At 47.8% G+C, this 18,255-nt stretch overlaps 1 protein-coding gene across 2 annotated transcripts in view; it reads right to left on the bottom strand.

Moving 5' to 3' along the window:
* Positions 1 to 18,255, bottom strand: part of KREMEN1 (kringle containing transmembrane protein 1) — a gene marked incomplete at both ends in the record, with an annotated part of 65,011 nt that overhangs the window by 21,804 nt on the left and 24,952 nt on the right. For both annotated transcript variants that reach the window (XM_080717739.1, XM_080717738.1), the window contains 2 exons: positions 9,177 to 9,268; positions 16,340 to 16,502. In XM_080717739.1, coding sequence (XP_080573865.1) covers positions 9,177 to 9,268; positions 16,340 to 16,502 — 255 coding nt within the window. The remainder of the gene's footprint in view (positions 1 to 9,176; positions 9,269 to 16,339; positions 16,503 to 18,255) is intronic.

Below are 18,255 nucleotides of genomic sequence, written 5' to 3' on the forward strand. Positions count from 1 at the left end.
TGGGAGGCTGAGCCAGGAGCTCACAGGTTCAAAACCAGCCTCGGCAACGTAGTAGGCTCTCAGAAACCGAGTGAGACCCTGTTTCCAAATAAAGAAATAAAATCAGGTTGGGGGCGTAGCTTCGAGGTAAAATGCTTCTGGGTTCAATTCCAAAAAAGAAAAAAAAAAAAAGCTGTGTCTTCCTCCTAAGCACGGTTGCATTTACCCTCCTGTCTCTTCCCACTGTGTCCGTCAGAGCCTAGGCCCGTATCCCTGCATTTGGAAGTCTCAACCCGTCCTCTCCTCAGGACTCCTCCCTGCAGCCCATTCCCTAACAGGACCTTCACACGTCCACCCAGCTGGTCTCTGGGCTTCCCAGTTGTGACCTGGGTCCTTTCTGTTTCTCCAGGCAGCGTCGATCCACTGCACACCCATCCTGAGCCCTTCCTCCCTCCAGCCTCCAGCCACCTCTCCCCACCCCACGGTCTTTCCGCAGTGCCGGTCTTCTCACACCTAGCATCCTACCTCATAAGAAACACTTATTGAGCCAGGCGTGGTGGCGCACGCTTGTAATCCCAGCATTTGGGAGGCTGAGACAGGAGGATCGTGGTTCGCAGACAGCCTCAGCTACTTAGTGAGGCCCTTTGCAACTCAGTGAGGCCCTTTCTCCATATAAAAAATAAAAAATAGGGCTGGGGCTGTAGCTCGGAGGTAGAGTCTCCTGGGTTCCATCCCCAGTACCCCACAAAAAAGAGTACTTAGTGAGCACCTGTCTGGCCCCCACTGATGGAGGTGGAGTGTGGAGATGCATGGCTCCTTTTAGTGGCTGCCAAGGAGAGGCTGGGAGGAGGTCAACCAGAAACCCCATCATCACATTCGACATGCAACACATGGTCCAAGGAAAACCAGGGCGGCCTGTTGTCAAAGTACAGCTTCCGGTCCCCTCTCTAACCTTCCTTCACAGAAACTCAGAGCTCCCCCTGCTACTGCCCTCGAACAGCTTCAAACCACACACAACAGCGAGACTAAACACGACTAAAAACGGATCCTGACCATGCCCATTTGGAGAGGCTGGATGGCTTCAATGGTTACTTAACAAACAAAAATATTAAGTAACTGTAATCAAAACACACGAGAGATAGATACTAAACACCTAGTCTGCATAGTTTATATTACCCATGCTGCTTTCCGTACGGTTTGGCCTGGAGGAAAGTGGAGGTTTCACTTCACAAATGGTGAACAGAGCTGTGTCTTCTGAGGCGAGGCCAGCTTCAAGCCCAGCGGTGAAGCCGCGTGGGGAAAGGCCCTGCGGCCTGGAGGGCTACGGGTGCAGAGGGGCCCAGCTGTTCTCAGGGACACCTGAGAACTCTGCAGGGAATACCCACAGAGACGCCCAGCATTCTGCGGAGGAGTTTTGCAGCGGATGCTTCCTGGATACCACTGTGGCCTGTTCTACTCCCAGGGCTCAGGGTTTCCCAAACCCAGAGAAGAAAAGAGAATGACGTGGGGTTCACAGCACGAGCTGCAGACCCTCTGTCGCCACTGAGCTAATCCTCTGGTTTCCACAATGTCAGAAAGGCAATCTTAATAATTCAGCATACTATCCGGATTTCAAACTTTAATTCCCAAACAATACACAAAGAAAAATTTGAAGAATGACCTCAGTGGTAGCCCGGCTCCATCCCAGAGTCCTCGTTTCCAAGGAAGTAAAAGATATGAGGCTGTTTTCAAATACTAGAAGGAAAAGCCACTGGTCTTGCTATCAAGAGTCCTGGATTCGGCTGGCTGTGGTGCGGTGGCGCACGCCTGTCATCCTAGAACTTGGGAGGCTGAGACAGGAAGATCGCAGGTTTGAGGCAGCCTCAGTAACTCAGTGAGGCTCTCAGCAACTCAGTGAGATACTGTTTCAAAATAAAGAGGGTGAGGCTGTAGCTCAGTGGTAGAATACCCCTGGGTTCAATTCCTACTACTACAAAAAACAAAACCAAAAACCAAAAAGAGTCCTAGATTCAAATCCAGTTTGGCTCAGAGTTTAATCCTCATCAAATACTGTAAACATCTAGCTTTGATTTTCTCCTCTGAAAGATGGCAGCGGGAGAGTGGACACACCCCCTACTCCCCCCGCCTGGCTGAGACAGTAAGATAATGCAAGTGAGTGCTTGGTATTTGGCACTCGACAGTGGGTGAAAGTACGAGGCAGCCGGGTGTGGTGGCGCGCGCTTGTAATCCCCGCGCTTGGGAGGCTGAGACAGGAGGATTGCACGGATTAGAAGCCAGCCTCAGCTACTTAGTGAGGCTCTCAGCAACTTAGAGACCCCGTTTCCAAATAAAGTATAAAAAATAGGCCTGGGAGTAGAGCCCGAAGGTAGAAAGCCTCTGGGTTCCACCCCAGTACCACCAAAAAAAGAAAGAAAGAAAGAAAGAAAGAAAGAAAGAAGAAAAGAAAAGAAAAGAAAAGAAAAGAAAAGAAAAGAAAAGAAAAGAAAAGTACTAGGCAGCAGCACTGACATTGGGATGCCGGGAGTGCTGACGGAAGAAGACATTTTCTCTGAGACGCTCTGACCCCCGCGGCCAGAGCGCCGAGGCTTCCTCCGCCAACACTTGAGGCAGCTCCTGAAACCCTCGCCAGGGAAGGCTCGCTAGGGAAGGCTCCCGAGGGAAGCTTTCAAGTCCTGGGCTTTGGGCTGCATTGCTGGAAGGTGAATGCTAACGGCTGAGGAGAAGCGCATCATTTTAACCAGGCCAGAGCCTCTGCTTAGTTAAAAGGACGTCACCAGCTCCTTTTAACGGGGCTCCTCGGGGCTGACATGCTCTCGGCTGGTCCACTGAATGATACGATCACTGCAGGACGTCTACGGGCCGGAGAGGAGTGAGCGCAGCCCGGATCCTTCACACAGGCGTCAGAAGCCGGGGAAATGTCGCCTTTGGACACATCCCTCTCCATCTCCCTGGGCTCCAAACTCCATCAGTCCCTCCACCATCTGGTCTTCTCGCTGTCTTCTCAGACCTCGCCTTTTGCGCCTTTTCTTTTTTCTTTCTTTCTTTCTTTCTTTTCTTTTTTTTTTTGCGGGTCTGGGGATGGAACCCAGGGGCATTCGACCTCCAAGCTACACCCCCTGCCCTATTTTTTATTCTTTATTTTGAAACCGGGTCTCACTGAGTTGCAGAGGGCCTCACTAAGTAGCTGAGGCTGTCCGCGAACCTTTATCCTCTGGTCTCAGCCTCCCAAATGCTGGGATGACAAGCATGCACCACCGCGCCCGGCTGCTCCTTCCATCTTAAAATCTAGGTTTCGGCAACAGCAGCTTGGAGCCCATCAGAGCCTGCGAGCTCGCGCCCATGGGAACAGTCCTGCTCCTTCACCTCCACCCCACCCAGCGTGGCTTCTAGAGCCTCGCTACCTGCAGGGGGTCCCGCAGCTCTGTGAGGAGTGGACACGCTGGCCCTGCTGAATAGGAATCTGAATTTCAATACAACCTCAGGGGCCCACACTGTGCAGTTTAAAGGCACTCCTTCCAGAGGCCTCTTGATGGACAGATGGTGCGCAGACCTTCTGCCTGCCTCCCAAAAGAACCTCTTGAGTGTGCACATCTGTTCACGCGTGTGTTTCCTGTCCCAGACTGGAGGCTTCCCACGGGCTGCAGTTCGCACCATCCAAGGTCTGGTATGTGGTCAGCGCTTAAAAATGTCATCTGTCAAGGCCAGCAACTTCTAAGTACATCTAGACCTCTTGTGATTTTAAACTTTAATAACTATTTCAATAATGAGTTGTTTTAATAACGTCAAATAATAGTTTTAATAACTGGAACTTAGCCGGGTGTGGTGGCGCACGCTTGTCATCCCCGCGCTTGGGAGGCGGAGACAGGAGGATCACGCAGGTTCGAAGTCAGCCGCGCTGGCTTAAGAGACCCTGTTTCAAAAAAAATTAAAAAAAAAAATAAAAATATATATAATATATATATAATATATATATATATATATATATATATATATATATATATATATATATATATTGGTCTGGGAGTGTAGCCCAGAGGTAGAGGGTTCCCAGAAACCCCAGTACTACCAAAATAATAATAATAATAATAATAATAATAATAATAATAATTCAGGAGGCTGAGGCAGGAGCATCCGGGTTCCCAGACAGCCTCGGCTACTTAGTGAGCCCTTTGCAACTCAGTGGGACCCTGTTTCAAATTAAAGAATAAAAAATAGGGCTGGGCGTATTCCTCGGAGGTAAGATGGGTTCCATCCCCAGTACTGCAAAAAGAGAAAAGAAAAAAAAGAAACATACTGGCAGCCGCAGTTTGAGGGTAACTCCTGCCACTTCAGAGCCAGGTCAGCTGTCTCCTCGCCCTTCTCAAACCCCGCTTCACCGCCGCCTCCTGCTCCTTGCGGCCCCTCCCGCGGCCGGCCAAGGGGCAGAGGTTCCGTCTCCACACAGTGGCCCACCATTCAGCCCTACACGCCCATCCCCCTGGCTCCTGCTGGGCCGGTTAGATGCGGATATGAACCTTCCAGAACCTGATGGTGTCACAGGCCTTTTCCTGTATGACAAGTCCAATGCTAATCATGAATAGCAGGCTTCACACAGAGGATCGGTATTAGTCATGACAATTATGACTGCATCCAGAAATGGGGCAAAACTGGCCTAAAACAGGCAAGATGGATCTCTAGTAAATCCACCAGGCTGCTCTGAATACCTTTTTTTTTTTTTTTTTTCCCGGTACTGGGAATGGAACCCAGGGGCATGCTACCTCAGATATACATTCCCGGTCCTATTTTTTATTCTTTATTTTGAAACAGGGTCTCACTGAGTTGCTGAGAGCCTCACTAAGTAGCTGAGGCTGGCTTCGAACCTGTGCGATCCTCCTGCCTCAGCCTCCCAAAAGCTGGGATTATAGGCGTGGGCCACCACGCCCGGCTCCTATGAATGCTCAACTCTGTTAATCTGACACACCCTGGAAGCACAGTGTTCTGCCTGACCCCAGGTCTGAGTTTCAGCCTGACAGCAGAGTCCTGGTACCCACCCACAGGACAGAAGAAAGGTTTACAAACAACGAAGCCAGATACCACTACTACTGCTTCCATCTCCCTAGCCAGGCACTACAGCGTCCTCATTCCCACACGCAGGTATCTTTACCCAGACTATGCGGGGTTATCAAGTGCTAGAAAAAAAGAAAATAATATTTAATTTGACTTCTGGGAGATAGTGCCCAATACTGGGTGAATATTACAAACCACAGATATACAAGGTGGTTTGTATTATTTTGTTATAATTTACTCTTCTGGAACCTAGTTTCAGTGACCATATGAATCAGTCCTACTGGCCCAAACTATATTTTATAAATGGGAGTTGGAGATTATCTTTGCACATAGAAGTGCCCAGATTGAAATCCCCCCTCAGCACTCCTGAGCATGACACAGGCCCGTGGTAAAAGGCCATCTTTGTGTAGAGCAAATGGACCGAGGAATCTGCTTTCCTCCTCCCGCCCCTTCCTTCTTTATACAGTGACAGCCAAATGAGATGTTTTTTCACTTAAAAATCTGATTAAGCAGACTGAGCAAAAGCCCATTCTTCTGGTCTTCGCAGTTTTCTCAATTTGGGGACTGAATGGAGGCCCGCTCCGCCGGGGAGACAGTGGGCCGGGCCTGGCGGCCATGCGCGGTGGTGTTCAGAGGCTGGCTTCACTCGATGCAAGTGCCGGAGTCGGTGGCCGTGGACGGCAGCCTCTGCCTTCAGCTTTGAAGCATCAGAATTCAGACCACTGCTCTAAGCATGGGGAAACGGGTCCCGGGTCCCACATACACTGCTATGTCGCACCAGATATACGAGCCTCCTGGCCTGAGGAGGGGTAGGGTGGCAGGCCAAGAATAGGCTTAAATCACAAGGAAAAAATAATCTGCAGTCTCCTTAGACATGAACCTTCCTTCTCCAGCTTCAGATGCTGAGAAACCCTGCTCCTTTGGCATATTTATTTTATTTTATTTTTTTGAGGGTCTGGGGATGGAACCCAGGGGGCATTTGACCTCCGAGCTACATCCCTTGCCCTATTTTTTATTCTTTATTTTGAAACCTGGTCTCACTAAGTTGTGGAGGGCCTCACTAAGTAGCTGAGGCTGTCCGTGAACCGTGATCCTCTGGTCTTAGCCTCCTGAATGCTGGGATTACAAGCGTGCGCCACCATGCCCGGCTCCTTTGGCATATTTAAAAATGTATCTAGCCAGGCGTGGTGGCACACTGCGCTTGGGAGGCAGAGACAGGAGGATCTCACAGGTTCGAAGCCAGTCTCGCTGGCTTAAGAGACCCTGTTTCTAAAATTAAAAAAAAAAAAAGTTCTGGGAGTGTAGCCTGGAGGTAGAAGGGTTCCATCCCCAGTACCACCAAAAGAAAAAAAAAAAAGTATCTATTGGGAGGCTAAGACAGGACTGCAGGTTCATCGCCAGCCCCAGCTACCTAGTGAGGGTGGCCCTCCGCAACTTAGTGAGATCCTGTTTCAAAATAAAGAATAAGCCGGGCATGGTGGCACACGCTTGTAATCCCCGCACTTGGGAGGCTGAGACAGGAGGATCGCGCAGGTTCGAAGCCAGCCTCAGCTACTTAGTGAGGCTTCCAGCAACTTAGTGAGACCCTGTTTCCAAATAAAATATAAAAAAGGTCTGGGAGTATAGCCTGGAGGTAGAAAGCCTCTGGGTTCCACCCCCAGTACCACCACCACAAAAAAATAAAATAAAATAAAAAATAAAAAAAGTAGGGCTGGTAGTGTAGCTTGGAGGTAGAATGCCCCTGGGTTCAATCCCCAGTACCACAAAAATAAATAAATAAATAAATAAATAAATAAATAAATAAATAAATAAAATTTAAAAATGTATTCTAGGGATACAGGGCACTTGCTGGGATGTGTGAGACTGTGGGCTCCATGCCCAGCACCACACACACACACAATATTTTTAAATTTAAAATATGAACACACAGCCAGGCATGGTGGCTCATGCTTATAATCCCAGCACTTGGGAGGCTGAGACAGGAGGATCGCACGGGTTCGAAGCCAGCCTCAGCTACTTAGTGAGGCTCTCAGCAACTTAGTGAGACCCTGTTTTCAAGTAAAGTATAAAACAGGTCTGGGAGTATAGCCTGCAGGAAGAAAAGCCCCTGGGTTCCACCCCCAGTACCACACAGAAAAAATAACAAGATATGAATACATATTCTAAATACCACATTAGTAAGTTTCTTGTACAGCTGACCCTCTGTATCCACAAGCTCTGTACCCACTCCTGTGTCCACGGATTCAACTCATCATGGCTAGAAAATATTTGGGGAAACCCCCCACTGATATATTTCCTTATAATGATTCCCTCAATTGTACAATATAACAATGCTCTCTACAACATTCATGTTGTATCAGGTATTATATGTAATCTGGAGACAATTTAAAACACGGGAGGATGTGCAGGGGTTATATGCAAATACTGCACCTGTTCACCTTTTGTGTGTGGCGCTGGGGAAGGAGCCCAGGGGCTACCTCTCAGCTACTCCCCCAGCCCTGTTATTATTATTTTTTGAAACAGAGTTTCACTAAGTTGTAGAGGGTCTAAGTTGCTGAGGCTGGCTGTGAACCTGTGATCCCCCTACTTCAGCCTCCCCGTTACTGGGATTACGAGTGCATGTCACCACGCCCAGCTTATACTACACCATTTTATTATTTATTTATTTATTTATTTATTTATTTATTTATTTATTTATTTGTGATACTGGGGTTCCTGGAAGCCCTTCTACCTCCAGGCTACACTCCCAGACCTATTTTTACATTTTTATTTGAAAACAGGGTCTCCTAAGCCAGCGCGTGCGGCTGGCTTCGAACCTGCGCGATCCTCCTGTCCCAAGCGCGGGGATTACGAGCGTGCGCCACCACGCCCGGTGTACTACACCATTTTAAATAAGGGATTTGAGCATCTGTGGTTTGGGTACCTGACAGGGGTCACAGAACCCATCCCTGTCAGAAGCTGAGAGATGGCCCTATATGTAGTGCTGGCTCCCACACTTTGAACCTTCAGTAAAAGCTTTTTCTACAATATTTCCATCTTATTTTAAAGTCTCTTTTTAAGATCCCCTCTGTATCAACACTCCCTAAAGGCCAGGGTAGCCTTTTGCCTCTGTATTTCGCATATAATAAACACTAAATACAGGAAATAATGAACGAGACAGTTCGAAGATAGGCCTTCCAGTAAAAGGCTGAAGAAGCTGGTTGAGAATTATTACAAAAGCCTAATGTGGGTAAAAGAAGGTCATACGGGCTTTGTATGGTCTTTAGTGCACTATTTACTAAGTATCGGTTTTCAGGGGATCTGTTCTAAACCAAACAATAACCAGTTGTCATAAAATAGTTTCACTGTGCTGAGAGAGGTTCATTCCAAAAAAGTGTATCCCAAAATTCATTTCAGAAAGTGCAATACTGGACATGGTGGTGACACACAGCTGAAATTCCAGCTCTTGGGAGGCTGAAACACGAGGATCACAAATTCAAGGCTAGCTTTAGCAACTTAGTAAGACTCTGTTTGTTTGTTTATTTATTTATTTATTTATCTTTGGGTCTGGGGATGGAACTCAGGGGCATTTGACCTCCAAGCTACACCCCCTGCCCTATTTTTAATTCTTTATTTTGAAACAGGGTCTCACTGAGTTCCGGAGGGCCTAAGTAGCTGAGGCTGTCTGCGAACCACGGTCATCAGGTTTCAGCCTCCCAAATGCTGGGATTACAAGCGTGAGCCACCACGCCCGGCTGAGACTCTGTTTTAAAATAAAAAATAAAAAGGGCTGGGGTGTAGCTCAGAGGTAGAATGTCCCTGGGGTTCAATTCCCAGTAAGATAAAACACAAAAACAGAAGTGCGCAATACTTTTTTCTCTTCCAGCCTATTACTGAGCTACTGACCTTTTTTACCCATGAAAGAATCAGCATAAGGAAACTAACTAAAAGTAGGAATTCTCACTGGGCTTACCCATCTGGTAATACCCACAGGACAGGGCGCTGAGGACATGGGCATTCTTATCCCTGAAAAGCCTCAACAAGAGAAGTGAAAACCATCAGCCCAGGCCAGCTTTCCCTTGGGCCTTCCTCCTGAACTCCACAGCCTCCACTGCTTGCCCTCTGGGTGGCCTCCACCCTGCACCCAGAGGCCTCGCACGGCGCAGTCTTACTCTGGCAGGCAGGGATCTCGCAGTACTTCCAGTAGACGCCATCCTCGTGCTCCGCTACATAGCACCACGGACTCACGTCTCCATCTGGGTTCCTGTTGGAGGAAAGGACACCTCGATGACATTGCTGATGTATGTATTTGTTTGTTTATTTACTTATCTTTTTATTGTACCAGAGACTGAATCCAGGGGTGCTCTACGTCCCCTGGCCCTTTTTCATTTTTACATTGAAACGGGGTCTTACTAGGTTGTTGCGGGTCTTGCTAAGTTGCTGAGGCTGGCCTTGAACCTGCAATCCTTCTGTCTCATTCTCCCAAGTACTAGGATTAGAGGTTTGTGCCATTATGCTCATCAATTATTGATATTTTAAACCACCTGGCTCCTTCCTCTTCAGTTTTACAAAGAAGGAATGACTTTGGTTCTCTGTTATTTCTAGTAAGTACTTTGTATCTCAATGCTACCTCTTACCAAGAAGAAAAACATGGCAAAACCATGTGAGCAAGCCTGTCCACTTTGACATGCATTTCAGAGGTTGGGAAACGTGAGTGAGGATGAGAACAGATCCGCTGCCGCACATCGAGGGCAACTGGTCACTGGCCCGTCGTGCCAGACATGGAGATTTGAATGCGAAATGAGAAAGGAGGATCGCAGTTCGAAGGCAGCCTCAGCTACTTAGTGAGGCCCTTTGCAACTCAGTGAGACCCTGTTTCAAAATAGGGCTGAGGGTGTAGCTCGGAGGTAGAATGCCCCTGGGTTCCATCCCCATCCCCAGTACTGCAAAAAAAAAAAAAAAAAAAAAGAAAAAGAAAAAAAAGCTGGGCGTGCTGGCACACACTTGTAATCCCAGCATTCAGGAGGCTGAGACAGGATGACTCCGGTTCGAGGACAGCCTCAGATACTACTTGGTGAGGCCCTCTGCAATTCAGTGAGACCCTGTTTCAAAATAAAGAATAAAAAATAGGGCTGGAGGTGTCACTCAGAGGTAGAATGCCCCTGGGTTCCATCCCCAGTACTGCAAAAAAAAAAAAAAAAAAAAGTTGGAATAGCAAATATCTAAACATATCTAATATATATCCAACATAAAGAAATGGTTAAATAAATATGGTTTATCCAAGCCAGGTATAGTGATGCATGCCTCTGATCCCAGTACTTAGAAGGCTGAGAAAGGAGAATCTCAAGTTTGAGGCCAGCCTCAGCAACTTAGTGAGACCCTTAGCAACTTGGTAATACCCTGTTAATAAAAAAATTATGCTGGACATGGTGGCACATACCTGCAATCTCAGTTCTGGGGAGGTTTGAGGCCAGTCTTAGCAGCTTAGTGAGACTTTTGCTGAGACCCAGTTCTCCTCCCCCACTTCCGTGTGTGTGTGTGTGTGTGTGTGTGTGTGTGTTACTGGGGATGGAACCCAGGGGCATCCTCTGAGACATACCCCTCAGCCCTCTCACTAAGTTGCTGAGGCTGGCCACAAACTTGCCATCCTCCTGTCTCAGTCTCCTAAGTACTGGGATTACAATGTGCCCCACGCCTGGTTTTCGGTTTTTGTTAGTTCTTTTGAGGTTCTGTGCATCTTTCTTTTTATGTATCCCCGAATTCCTATCTCAAGACTACTGGTGATTTTCACTTTTTTTCTTTTCTGGTTCTCTTTACTTTTTTAAATTTCCTCCATAAGAAAAATTTCACTGCGTAATTTGTGTGTGTGTGTGTGTGTGTGTGTGTTACTGGGAATGGAACCCAGGGGCTTTCTACCTCTGAACTACACCCCAGACTCATTTTAATTTTTATTATGAAACAGGGTGTCACTAAGTTGCTGAGGCTGGCTTCGAGCTTGCAATCTTCCTGTTACAGCCTCCCAAATTCTGGGATGACAGGCGAGTACCACTGTGTCTGGCTCAACTGTGTAATTTTTTAAACAGTAAAATCAAATTCACATGATATAGACTCTGCTGACAAGCTCCCACCAGCATCACGTGGGCCAGCTCACATTTGATAGAAATAGGTCCCAAACCAGCCGGGCGTGCGGCGCAGTTTGTCATCCCCGCGCTTGGGAGGCTGAGACAGGAGGATCGCACAGGTTCGAAGCCAGCCTCAGCTACTTAGGCTCTCAGCAATTTAGTGAGACCCTGTTTCCAAACAGGTCTGGGAGGATAGCCCAGAGGTAGAAAGTCCCTGTGTTCCATCCCCAGTACCACCAAAAAAGAAGAAAAAAAAAAAAAAAGAAAGAAAAAAGAGAAAGAAATAGGTCCTAAACCTTCTTCAAAACAATGACCCCTCAGATCAATTCTCAAAAAGTGCTAGAGTTGCAGTTAGAACCTGTGACCTTGTCATTCTGGCACTAACTTCTGATGTGGCAATAATATTTTTTAAAGATTTATTCTCACATTCCTAAATGAAGACAGCTTGGGACCAAGGCCCTTCAGGGTCTCTCTACTCAGCTCTGCCGTGAGGCTGCTGGCTGCTGGAGTGTGTGAGCAGATGGCAGGGCTGCTGGACACAGAGAAGCCCCCCCAGCCTGTCATTTAGACTCAGATACTGGAAACTTGACGCGCCTGGTTAGGCCGGACATGGGCACAAAGACCCCAGCAGCGGAGCCTGGGTGGGATAAGCCTATTGTGTGGCCTAAAAGATAAGCTTCCCCGGGCACAAAGGGTCCCTTTATTTCTTGTGCCCAAAGGCAGGTGCCAGCACCAACTCCTCTACCCCCCCCTCCAGACACCTCAGGCCCAGCCCCCAGCGGGGAGGGGTCTGAAGAGTCCACCAGACAAACACGGTGTCGGGTGTCAGCTGCGAAATCAAAGTGGGAGGACTCACAAGGCCCTTCTTTAAACAGCCTCCGCTGTGGTTTTCCTTTGATGTAGTATTGGGTAAAGCCCTTGGAAAACAACTGTTTATTCTCAATGTCAAGGCCACTCTGAAAAGCAGCAGAATAGCTCCATACAGACCAAGCAAATTCATCCTTACTTCACTGCCGTGCTACAACAAAAGGCCTGGACTCTGATGTGATAACAATCGACAACTGCACCCTGCCTTTCTGAAGTATAAACTGGTAATTCAGGTCTGGTACATTCCATGAAATCAAAGGAGAGAGTTGTGTCTGCTGAGGCTCAGGAGAAAGGCAGTCCTGGCCCTCCACCCCCCACCTTTTCTTTTCTTTTCTTTTCTTTTTTTTTTTTTTTTAGCAGTACTGGGGATGGAAACCAGGGGCATTCTACCTACGAGCTATACCCTAAGCCTTATTTTTTTATTCTTTACTTTGAAACAAGATCTCACTAAGTTGCAGAGAGCCTCACTCAGTAGCTGAGGCTGGCCACGAACCTGCGATCCTCCTGTCTCAGTCTTTCAAGTACTGGGATTACAGCCGGCTTTTGGTGCTTTTAATGAACACTTACTGATGTGTTTCAGGGAGCCTGGATAGAGACAGGGGTGCCAATCTATTCTTTTTATGTTTTTCATAGAAGTTAAGCCTTACTGAAAATTTAAAATTTACCTTAGAGTCAAACTTAAAAATAGGAGCTCTTAGCTAGGTGTGGCGGCATACACTTGTGAACCTTGTACTTGAGAGGCTGACACAAGAGGATCGCACATTCCAGACCACCCCTGGCAATTTAGAGAGGCCTGATAGCAACATAAAAATAAAACCGGGCAGGCCCAGTTCCTAGACACACACTCACACAGCTGAAGGTGCAGGGTGAGGAACACATGGTGTGCCTGGGGGCTTCAGGCTGAGCCCAAGGACCCGAGTGTTAAGCAGAGGTGCTTGGAGACCGAAGGCAAACAGCGTGGCCCACGCAACACAGGAGTAGGCGTGTTGGCTCAGCTGGCACCGATATGGTTGAAATGCCAACATAGCAGCAGGACAGGGACACGGTGCGGAGTTCTGAAATCATTCTTCCCTGTCCCAGGGGCTCAAGAGGCAGCCCCTGCACCTGTCCTAATAATGATTAAATTTAACACGTTCCTCAGCCATGAGTCATATTACCAGGACCTCGAGTGCAAGTAGCTGAGAGGTACAGCGGAAGGTGCTTAGTCTCTGCTCTGGTCCCTGCGCACCACCGATTCCTCACTTGTTTCCAGTCACGGTTAACTCTGAGCATCTCTTCAAAGCCACGGATCATCTTTCTAGAAAAGCCATGAATATGCCACAGATGTGAGATTAACAGCTCTTGCTACCAAGGCCTGGTAGATGCATCAGGAGGACGACTTGAGATCTTGAGTTCAATACGAGCCTGGGCCACAGAGCAAAGCCCAGCTCTAAAAACAAAAACAATACCACCTGAGTCCACTGAAAAGCGGCCACAGTACAAATGTGATAAATGCAGATGTGCCCGAGGTTATCCTGGTCTGGCTGGAGGTTGAATGAGACAGGCAGCCTCTTTTGCTAAGAGGCAGAAGGGAGTTTTTTTTTGGTTTTTTTTTTTTTTTGGGGTAGTACTGGGGATGAACCCAGAGGCTTTCAACCTCCGGGCTATACTCCCAGATCTATTTTATATTTTATTTGGAAACAGGGTCTCACTAAGTTGCCAAGAGCCTCACTAAGTAGCTGAGGCTGGCTTCGAAACTGTGCGATCCTCCTGTCTCAGCCTCCCAAGCGCGGGGATGACAAGCATGCGTCACCACGTCCGGCTAAGAAGGGAGGTTTTGGATAAAGAGTTTTAACATAGCAATGGTGTAAACACTGCATTTTGTTATCTGAATTGTCTACTGGTAGTTAATTAAAAAAGGCCTCCCAGCTGGGCATTGTGGCGCACGCTTGTAATCCCAGTACTTGGGAGGCTAAGACAGGAGGATCTGGGTTTGTGGACAGCCTCAGGTATACTTAGTGAGGCTCTGTGCAACTTAGTGAGACCCTGTTTCAAAATAAAAAATAAAAAATAGGGATGGGGATCTATCTTGGAGGTAGACTGCCCCTGGGTTCAATCACTAGTACCACATAAAAAAAAATTAAAAAAAAAACAAGTTGGTGATCAGATAGAAAGACTGGACAGTAGTGATCTGGGTACCAGTACCAAAGCAAGCCATGCTGAGAAATAGCGTCAGACTGTGTTTGTAAGGTGGGATGAGAAGGGTTTTTTGTTGTTTTGTTGTTTTGCTTTGTTTGCGGTACTGGGGATGAAAACCCAGGGGCAGTCTACTTCCAAGCTATACTCCCAGCCCTAATTTTATTCTTTATTTTGAAACAGGGTCTCACCGAGTTGCAAAAGGCCTCGCTAGTAGCTGAGGCTGTCCTCAAACCACGATCCCCCTGTCTCAGCCTCCCAAATGCTGGGATTACAAGTGTGCGCTGCCACGCCCGGCTTGATGAAGAGTTTTAAAATAGTGACAGGAAAGGCTTTCTGAGCTGGCCCGAAGGAGACAAGAAAACTTTTCTTACTCATGAGCAGGGATAGAAAAAGAGATAAGAGATTTTTTACAAGACAGGCCAGTGGCACACACCTGGAATCCCAGTACTTGGGAGGTTAAAATAGAAGGGTTGCAGGTTCACAGCCAGCCTCGGCAACTTAGCAAGAGTCTTGGTAACTTAATAAGACCCTGTTCCAAAAGAGAAAATGAAAAGAACTGGGAGTATAGCTCAGCAGCTGATGCCCTAGTCCCCAGTACTAATTTTTTTTTTCCAGTTCTGGGGATGGAACCCAGGTCCATATTATTTATTATTATTATTATTATTATTATTATTATTAATTATTATTATATTATTTTGGTGGTACTGGGGGCAGAACCCAGGGGGCTTTCTACCTCCAGGCTATACTCCCACACCTGTTCTATACTTTATTCGGAAACAGGGTCTCATTAAGTTGCTGAGAGCCTCACTAAGTATCTGAAGCTGCTTTGAACCTGTGCGATCCTCCTGTCCCAGCCTCCCAAGCGCTGAGATTACTAGCGTGTGCCACCACACTAGGCGATTTTTTATTATTTTAAAACAGTCTCCGTTGAGTTGCAAAGGGCCTTGCTAAGTAACTGAGGTGGCCTGAGAACTGTTATCCTCCTGTCTCAGCCTCCCAAATAATGGGATTACAAGCGTGTGCCACCACTCCTAGCTCCAATTTTTTTTTTTTTTTTTCTACTGGGGATAGAATCCAGGGGCATTCTACCTCCAAGCTACACCCCCAGCCCTTTTTTTTTTTTTTTTTTTGGTGGTACTGGGGTTCCTAGAAACCCTTCTACCTGCAGGCGACAATCCCAGACCTATTTGTTTTTTTATATTTTGAAACAGGGTCTCTTACGCCAGAGAGGCTGGCTTCGAACCTCTGCAATCCTCCTATCTCTGCCTCCCAAGCACAGGAATTACAAGTGTGCGCCACCACTACCGGCTTATTCTTTATTTTTGAAACAGGGTCTCACTAAGTTGTGGAGGGCTCCTAAGTTGCACCACCATGGAAAAAAAATTTAATTAAAAAAATAAAGATGGACGTGGTGGCACATGCTTATAATCCCCTCGCTTGGGAGGCGGAGACAGGAGGATAGTGCAGGTTCGAAGCCAGCCTTGCTGGCTGGCTTAAAAGACCCTGTTTCCAAATAAAATATAAAATAGGTCTGGGAGTGTAGCCTAGAGGTAGAAGGATTCCATCCCCAGTACCACCAAAACAAAACAAAACAAAACAAAGATGGGCTGGGTATGGTTGGGTACACCACCAATACTTGGAAGGCTGAGATAGGAGGATCGCAGGTTTGCCCTGGCTCTCTACTACTTAGTAAGACTTTGTTTCAAAATAAAGAATAAAATAAACCAGGCCTTATGTGGTGTACACACACACACACACACACACTTGTAATCTCAGCATTGGGAGGCTGAGACAGGAGGATCACATTTGGCGAACAGTCTCAACTACTTAGTGAGGCCCTTTGCAAATCAGTGAGACCCTGTTTCAAAATAAAGAATAAGCCGGGCGTGGTGGCGCACACTTGTCATCCCAGCATTCGGGAGGCTGAGACCGGAGGATCGCGGTTCGTGACAGCCTCAGCTACTTAGTGAGGCCCTCCGCAACTCAGTGAGACCTGGTTTCAAAATAAAGATTAAAAAATAGGGCTGGGGGTGTAGATTGGAGGTAGAATGCCCCCTGGGTTCCATCCCCTGCACCACAATAAGGAAAGAAAGAAAGGAAGGAAAGAAGGAAGGAAGGAAGGAAGGAAGGAAGGAAGGAAGGAAGGAAGAAAGACGGCCCCATCTTACCTGCAGTAGTTGTGCTCCCCGAGGCCGCCCTCCCCATTGGGGTACTTGAGAGTGTTGTACGGGTGCTGGAAAGTCTCATTCCAGAACAGACATGGCTTCCCGCCTCGCACGGCCGTCCAGTTCTGGGTCCCCCTATAATCTGCACCATTGGCTGTGAAACACTCTAGGAAAAAGACAGACAGAGCGTACTAATCTTCTGGCAACGTTTATAGTTTCCTCCCTCTCTGGTTGGTGTTTTGTGTTTTGTTTGGACCAAGCTGGAAATGGATAGTGTCTTGCAGGATCCTGGACGCGGTGCAGCTAGACACAAGTGCTGGGGCTGAGTGAGCCTAGGAGGTACCCTGCAAACGCTTCTTTCTTGGCTAATCTGGCCTGTTGGGACCAGAGGACAGTGTGCAGATTCCAACAAGAGATAAACAGGAAGCCGAAATGTCCTGAAGCCCATGAAGTGAACCAGGAAACCCCCAAGCCTGGGGACCGTTGGCAACAGCCCCGCGTGTGGAATCCTGGGTACTCGGAGGGGGTCACTGCCCTCGCCAGCGTCCCAGTGCGGTAACTAGAACCAGGTCGCCTGCCGTAACTGAGCTCTCCTACAGTCTGAGAGGCTACACGGACGCTTGGATTTAATAAGACCATCGGACACAGCGATGCTTTGGAATCCCAATCACAGTCTGGGAATGACTCACATTCCCAGATAATGAGGAACAGCCCTCCCCACGCTGCCTGAGACAGAGGTGCAACAACCAGGCAGTCGACCGAGGAGGGGAGGGTCGGCGTGGCAGGCTGTCTCCCCTCTTTCTGAAATTCTTCCCTGCAGGACACACTGAAAACAGTCTGGGGTCCTATTTCATTAAATGACAAATTCTTGCAGGTGCAATCATGGGCTGCTGAAAGCTGTTTCCAGACTCCGGGGGCTGGGAGCTGAGGCCGACAGGATCCCCCACCACACACACACATATTGTACGCATTAAACTCCCAGAGGTTCATGAGAAAGGCACAGTACAAAGAGCCATTTCTCAAAATTAGCTTAGTTGAAACTGACAGGGAGAAGCGCTTCAAACACTTCTTAGGATGTATCACCAGAAACCTGACGGCCTGGGGGTGACACGAACAGGCCCCGCTTTACTCCACTCCTTCTCCCGGTGCACGGTGACCTATAACTTCCGGGATTCTGGACTCCTAAGTGTCGTGCCTACTCTGGCCTAGTGGGCGTGTGGCCAGCACGAGCACATCCAGACTGTGGGAGACATTTCTTTTAATATAGAAAACCTAGCCAGGCATGGGCGCATGCCTGTAATTCTCTAGCACTTGGGAGACTGAGATAGGAGGACCACAAGTTCAAGGCCAGCCTCAGCAACTTAGCAAGACCCCATTTCAAAATAAAAAGATCTGGAGTAGCCGGGCGTGGTGGCGCACACTTGTAATCCCAGCATTCGGGAGGCCGAGACCAGAGGATCGCGGTTCGCAGACAGCCTCAGCTACTTGGTGAGGCCCTCTACAACTCAGTGAGACCCTGTTTCAAAATAAAGAATAAAAAATTGGGCAGGGGATGTAGCTCAGAGGTCAAATGCCCCTGGGTTCCATCTCCAGACCCCCCCACCCCCACACACACAAAAAGATCTGGAGTAGACCAGGCACGGTTGCACACACTTGTAATCCTAGTACTTGGGAGATTACTGAGACAGAAGGATCACAGGTTCACAACCAGCCTCAGCTACTTAGTGTGTAGCTTAGAGGTAGAATGCCCCTGGGTTCAATTCCTCAGTACTACAAAAAAGAAAAAGAAAATAAAAAACTCAACGATCCACAGAATACTCCTCCTCCTTCAGCACCCCTCCTCCCAGCATCCAGACCCAGTGTTTTGTCTGGAATGGCATTGCTTTATGGATAAGCAAAAGAATCTGAAATTTTAGGCT

The sequence above is a fragment of the Muscardinus avellanarius genome (genome assembly GCF_963383645.1).
Source record: "Muscardinus avellanarius genome assembly, chromosome: 21".
In the NCBI taxonomy this organism is placed as follows: domain Eukaryota; kingdom Metazoa; phylum Chordata; class Mammalia; order Rodentia; family Gliridae; genus Muscardinus; species Muscardinus avellanarius.